A 6,011-nucleotide genomic window follows, 5' to 3' on the forward strand; every position below is an offset into this window, starting at 1 on the left:
CCGCAGCCTAGCGGGTTGCAGGTGGTCTGTGAACTCGTCTGTGAGCTTAGCACAGCCCCCCATGGGCTCGGGACAGGGCTAGGCTGAGGCCCGACACTGAAAGGGAAATCCTGAATCCGAGCCATCAAGGTAAAAGGTATTTCACTGGACTAATTTTGTAAAGTGGCCTGGCAGGGTCCCCCGATCGTCTGATCCCCCAGAGGCTTTAAGGGGACACGTGAGACAGGGTTTTGCTTGCTCCTTTGGTTTTGATGCAGGCTGGAGAAGAGTTGTGACCTTGGGGCCGGGGTCAGCATCCGCACCTTGGACTTGGCCATCCCCTCCTTCCCGACAGCCACGTGCTTTCGCGGTTGGGCGTCTGCCCCCTGCAGAGGGAGCTGCCCGGTGTCTCTGCCCAGCCGGCCCGTGTCTGGGCCGGGACCCACCCTGACGACTGAGGCCTCAGAAGCTCCCAGACGACTGTAGCATCCACAGTCCCTCCTTGAAGATGTTGTGATGCTATTGGCTTGGGGGGGGGGGGCGGGTTAGCATTCATGCTGCCCGGGACCCCCAGGGAGCAGGGAGCAGACAGTCCGAACACGACCCGTGTGAAGATCCCCCGTGCCCCCTGGGGGAACCACAGAGAGAAGTTTGGGGAGAGAACTTTGAGCTCCAGGATGAGATGATTGAGACCCCCAGCCCCCCAGATGATTCTCCTAAGCTGGGGGGTCCCTGGAAGAGGCCCCTGTGCCGGAGAGAAGGTTGTTTCTGCGTCTGAGTCTGACCTGGGCTCTCCGCAAGTTACCCGGGAAGACGCTCTCAAAACTAGAATGCACAAGGAGGGACGGAAGACTTCCCCGGGGGGGTGGGGGTGGGGGGCAGGACCGCCCCCCCGTGGTGGTGTCTGGGCTGTGATGGGGCAGGGGCCTCCGATCCAGCCCGCGAGTGGGGCGGCAGGTGGCAAGCGCGGTGGCTGTGAGGGGTGATGGCTGCATCCAAGAAGGGGGGGGCGCGGAGGCCTGGGGACCCTCGTGCCTCCGTGGGGCCGGGGGCTGTCCCTGTCCCTGGCCAGGCCTCGGCGCTCTCCTCACTCCGTAGATGCGTGACCATGCCTGGAAGCCGCGCGTCCCCAAGGGCCTGTGTGGTCACCAGGCTGCAAGCCCGGCAGGCGGCACGCAGGGGACGCAGCCGCTCTTTGCACCCCCACCCCAAGCGAGCCCCCCCCGGGACGTCGGCCGTCGGCCCGTGGGGCAGTGACTCCTCAGCTGGCAGTCATGGGCCCGGGTCCAGGTCCGCGGTGCCCAGGGCTGCGGAACTCGCGCTGAGAGCCCCGGGGGGTGAGGCAGCCCCACAGAGGCTCGGCACCGTGTGCGCATCTCACCCATGGAGCGGGTCGGGGGCGCCGCGGCTCAGGACTGGGGGCTGGCAGGAGGCAGAGGGAGCTGAGAGACTGGGTGGCGTCCCCTCGCTGGTGGGAGGGCGTGGGGAGCGCCGGTGTGACGACGGGCTCGGGGGGGACAGCGCTGCGTCAGTCGGGGTCCTGCTCTCCCATGGCAGCTCGAGGGACCCGTCTGCCCACCTAGTGACGGGAGCAAACTCGCCTCCCCGCCCCCCACGGGACAGCGAGAGCCAAAGCTGACCTAGCGGGGACATTCTCGAAGCCTTGTTGTAACCGAGGAAGGGACGGGGGGAGGAAGGGGGCCCCAGCCGCAGGCTCTGGGTGGACGCTGTCCTCCGGGGCACAGGCCAACAGGCAGTCCCGGGGCCGGTGGGGAGCATGGAGGGAGGGGCGTCCGGCTCGGCGCCGAGACTCGGCAGAGGGAGGCGGAGACATGCGGGCTGTCCCCATGGATGGGGCTGTGAGGCCGAGGCCGCGAGCCGGGCCGTGGGGGAAGGAGCCACGGGCCGAGCAAGGAGGAGCAGGATGACCTCCAGACCCTCAGCTCAGATCCAGCCTGGGCTCCGAGGCTGGGCTCCGAGGCTGGGCTCCGAGGCTGGGCTCCGAGGCTGGGCTCCGAGGCTGGGCTGGGTGTGTAAGGAGAGACGGACCCAAAGGCCCAAGGAGGGGTCCGTCCCGGCGAGCACCGCTCTGGGCTGCACCTGCTGCGTGGCCCGAGATGTTTCCAGAAAGGGTCGCTCCCTAAGCCCGGCAGGTGGCGTGGCTGGGCGTGAGAGGGAACACACGGGGCTTGGGATCCGGAGGCCCGGACGTCCTGTCGTGGCCCCTCGGAGCAGCCCTCATTGCACGGGATCTTTCAAGTGTTTTTCCTTCTCGTCCTTATCTGTAAGGCCAGGGTAACGAAACCTCACCTGCGGGGACATTGTCAGCTCGGCGGACCTGGCCCCAAGACAAAGCCTGTCGCTCTGATGGGAGCTGCTGGTGTAGGACGGTGTCTCAGACCAAGAGACCCCATTTCTGTGAGCTGCAGCCCTCCCTGACGGCTGTTCGGCAGGAAGGAGCACGCGGGGCATCGCATCTCTGGGCGTAAGAGGGTGTGGGTGGCAGAAACAGCTTGTGGGACACCCGGCCTGAGCGGAGGGACACCCGGGGGCCCCCTGCGACGTCGGAGCGGAGCCACGTGTCCTAGAAAGTCAGGGATGGAAGGAATCGCCCTGCATCGCGGGGCCGTGAGGACTTCCCGAGGACCCGAGACAGAGCCCTCACGGGGAGACCAGCGCCCTTCCTCACAGCGCTGCGTCCGGGTCACCCTTGACTTACAAATAAACAGCAAACGTGCAGCGGTAAGACGGCTTTCGTGCTTTGCTCTCTTCACGAAGGAAGACATTAATCACCTTGGTGTCTTTTTTTTTTTTTAACTGACATTTGAAATGTCTTTTCTGAATTTGCGCCACGTGGTGGCCACTGAGAAGGGGGCTGGTCCTCCCTGCCGTGTCGGGCCGGGCTAAGAGCTCATGCGGACTTTCCACCCCTGGGAGGGGAGGGCTGGGAGGCCCTGGGCTGGAGGCGCTCACCCCCCCCCCCATCCCCGCAGCCCCCAACCGGCAGACCCCGAGAGAGGAGAGCCGCTGGCGAAATAAGACACAGGAGCGTTGAGTCTCGAGTCTCGAGTCGCGGGAACGAGGAACGGCCCTCATGCTGAGCACGGGATCTTTATTCGTTAAGGCGTCAGGCGCCAGGCGCTAGCTTTCCGTGGAAGGGCTTGCCGCGAGCCGGGTAGGAGAAAAGCAGGGAGCAGGGAGCGGCTGGCAGAGGACCCAGGCCGGGGCCCCGAGGTGGGGAGTCTTATCCCAGCGTGTCCGGGGCCACTGCACATTGCTTCAAAATCGGCATTCTGGAAACAAAGCAGAGGCATTGCGTCCCCACGACCAGCCTTGGCCTCACCCACCAGGTGCCAGGCTTCTCAAGGTCAAGACAGGCTCTAAGGTCAGTGCCTCGTGCTGGGTTCTCCCCAAGTCACTGGGAAAGTGTTGCGTGTCTGACCTTGTGGAGAATAGAACCCACCAGAACCTAGGGGGTCGGGCCAGTGGATGGGCCTCAGCGGGGTCCGCTGTCAGCAGCCAAAGGAGAAGGCGCAGCCCCCTCCCCGCCCCTCCATTGAGGAGCCCCAAAGAACGGGGACAGCCAGCAAAGAGGCCGTGGCCGACTCCCTCCTGCTCCCAAAGCCTTATCTGGGCCTCTGCCTGGATTTGCCGGGAGGGGCCAGGAGGCTCGGGGCGGTGGGCGGGGCCCCAGGCCGGGGGAGTTGGCATCAGCTGGAAGGCGGCCCTAGTCCCTCATCACCGGGGCACAAAGGGCGTGGGCTGGTTCCAGGAAGGCACCTGTGTCCTTCCTAGAAGATGACCTGGCCTCTGGACTGCCAGGTGGCTTCCGAAAGACCTCACGCCCCGGATGTGGGGCTGGACGGACAGAGCCAGGGCCGCCCACCCCCCCCGCTCCCGCCCCCGCCCCCGCCCCCGCCCCCGCCCCCGCGTGGGCAACACCTGCTTGCGGCTGACACCCCGGGGTGGCTGTCCTCACCCTACTGCACTGCTGAGGAAGGATGGGGGCCCTCCGGGAGGAGGCGGGCTGGAGGAAGATGGGGGGTGCAGAGAGGCACCGGGCTCAGTGCCGGGGCCGCCACTGTGTCCCACCAGGAGCACGTCACGAGCGACGGTGCTTTGTTTGCTGAATGTGGCTTCAAGCACCGGCCCTGCTTCCCTAACCTGAGCATTTTCCACTCCTCTCCAGGCCAGTTTTTAGACCGGCTCCCTGTACACACGCGGTGCTTTGACTTTGAACTCCTTTTCCCAGACAATGGCTTTGAGAATCGGCACAAACCCCTTAGCAAAGGGACAGCAGGGGACAGCCTCCGGCCCCTGACGTCCCTGGGCGCAACTCCTCTGACGGACTCAGCTGACGGACAGCCACGGTGCCGAGGGTCCTGCTGGGGTGTGCATGGCCTCCGGGGACCCAGGAAGGATGCTGTGCGCGCGGGACGGCTTACCTGTGTCCTGCAGAGGCTTGAAGCACCAGGGCACTCCGTGGATGCTGGAGTCGAAGCAGCAGCCCCGATTGGTGCACTGCTCGGAGCTGATCTCGGGGTAGCCGCAGTCCACCCTGTCCTTGGCCGGCACCTCACACAGGTTCGTCGCTGTCCCAGAGAGCACCCGGTCAGCGCCGGAGGCTGGCTGACCCCGGTGGGTCCGCTGACCTCTGCTGGCCAGCGCACAGCCTCCCCCGCTTCCCAGCTCAGAGCACGTGACCCCCACCCTCACCCCAACGCCTGCTTGAGGAGGTCACTCTTCCCGTGTTGCCCACGGGAGCTCTGGCCTCTGCCGGGGGCCCCTGGCACTGTGCACCCCCAGTGTCCCATCAGGGGTCCATGGGCAGGAACCAGGGACCCTCTGGGGGTCACCGAACCCACAAATGAAGTTCCCCTTCACTGTTTCATCTCTGCCTCCTTAAACACACCGTTTTAAGACACACACTCAGAACAGAAAACCACAGCGTGTGCTGTTCTCCCTCCTTCCCGCGGCTCCCTGTCCCCCAGCTGCTGCTGTGCCCCGTCGTCCCGGCACAGCCTTCTGGCCGCAACACTTGCTTTTGAAGCCTACGTTGTCTCAAGTGCTGCGGTGTTTCCCTCGTCACCTAACGGGATTTTCCTTAGGAAAACAGAAACCACAGGGAACCCCGACGTCCTCTCCTGCCCCTGCCACTCGCTAAGTCCTCGCTCCAGGGGTTCCCGAACCTCCCTAGTGCCGGGATCCCAGATTCGCCGTGGCGTGGGGGCCCCGTCCCGGGCTGCAGGATGTGCCAAGCCGTCCGGGGGACTCCGGCGGGCACCCTGCCTGGGAACCCCAGGCCGCCTTTGGCACCTGATAAGAGCCGCACCCTAATTTCTTCGAACGAGGGTGGATGGGACAGCCACACCCCCTCCAGCAGGTGCAGGGCCAGGGCTAAGTGGAAATGGGCCATTTGTGCTGAAAATACTCTGGAAGAGACCGGGTTCATCAGGCTCTCTGTTTGGTAAATGTGCCGACACGGTGCGCCAAGACCTTTCTGGTAATTCAGAAACCCGCGCCAAGAAGGCGATGGGGTGAGAAGGGTCGGCCACAGCCGCCAGCCAGGCCAGGCAGACCTGGGCTCTAACCTGCTTCTGGCACCACCTGGGAAGGTCGCCTGCAGTCACTGACTAACTTTCAGAGCCTCTGTTTCCTTATCTGTAAAATGGGAACAGCGAGACCCAGTTTGCTGGGCTACTGGGAGGAACCGTGTGCGTCTGGTAAATGGCCATTACTAAGTAACGTGGGGGTCTGGTCACCTTCCTCAAGCCTCCCCACGGCCCCCCGAGCCTGGATCTTGGGTCTCTTCTTATCCTACTCCATTCCCTGTCTGTGACCAGCGCCCTCCTGCCTACGGCGTGGGGAGGAAGTCAGAGCAGTACTCACACAGGCCCTCGTACGCCGCTGCCCTGTTGGAGGACCCCAGGACCAGGACCACCACCAGCAGCCAGAGCGCTCTGGCCTCCATGGTCACAGGCAGGCGGGCTCTGGGGACCCGTCTACTTGGAGAACCTGCCGTGACAGCCGAG

General features: G+C 64.7%; 1 protein-coding gene across 1 annotated transcript; it reads right to left on the bottom strand.

Annotated features, from left to right (window-relative positions):
* Positions 1 to 3,042: 3,042 nt before the first annotated feature.
* On the bottom strand, positions 3,043 to 6,011 carry TFF3 (trefoil factor 3). Its single transcript, XM_059388237.1, has 3 exons — positions 5,869 to 6,011; positions 4,425 to 4,571; positions 3,043 to 3,272 (listed from the first exon to the last, which is right to left on the bottom strand). Exons 1-3 carry the CDS (start codon positions 5,948 to 5,950, stop codon positions 3,259 to 3,261), a joined length of 243 nt encoding a protein of 80 aa, XP_059244220.1. The 5' UTR covers positions 5,951 to 6,011; the 3' UTR covers positions 3,043 to 3,258.

The sequence above is a fragment of the Mustela nigripes genome, chromosome 2, assembly GCF_022355385.1.
Source record: "Mustela nigripes isolate SB6536 chromosome 2, MUSNIG.SB6536, whole genome shotgun sequence".
Classification (NCBI taxonomy): domain Eukaryota; kingdom Metazoa; phylum Chordata; class Mammalia; order Carnivora; family Mustelidae; genus Mustela; species Mustela nigripes.

What these genes read in the sequence shown, in the direction of transcription:
- TFF3 (XM_059388237.1), bottom strand. Translation starts at nt 5,950, where the DNA reads ATGGAGGCCAGAGCGCTCTGGCTGCTGGTGGTGGTCCTGGTCCTGGGG. An exon ending in AGCGGCGTACGAGGGCCTGT is followed by an intron (nt 4,572 to 5,868) that starts GTGAGTACTGCT and finishes TCTCTGGGACAG; the next exon opens with CGACGAACCTGTGTGAGGTG.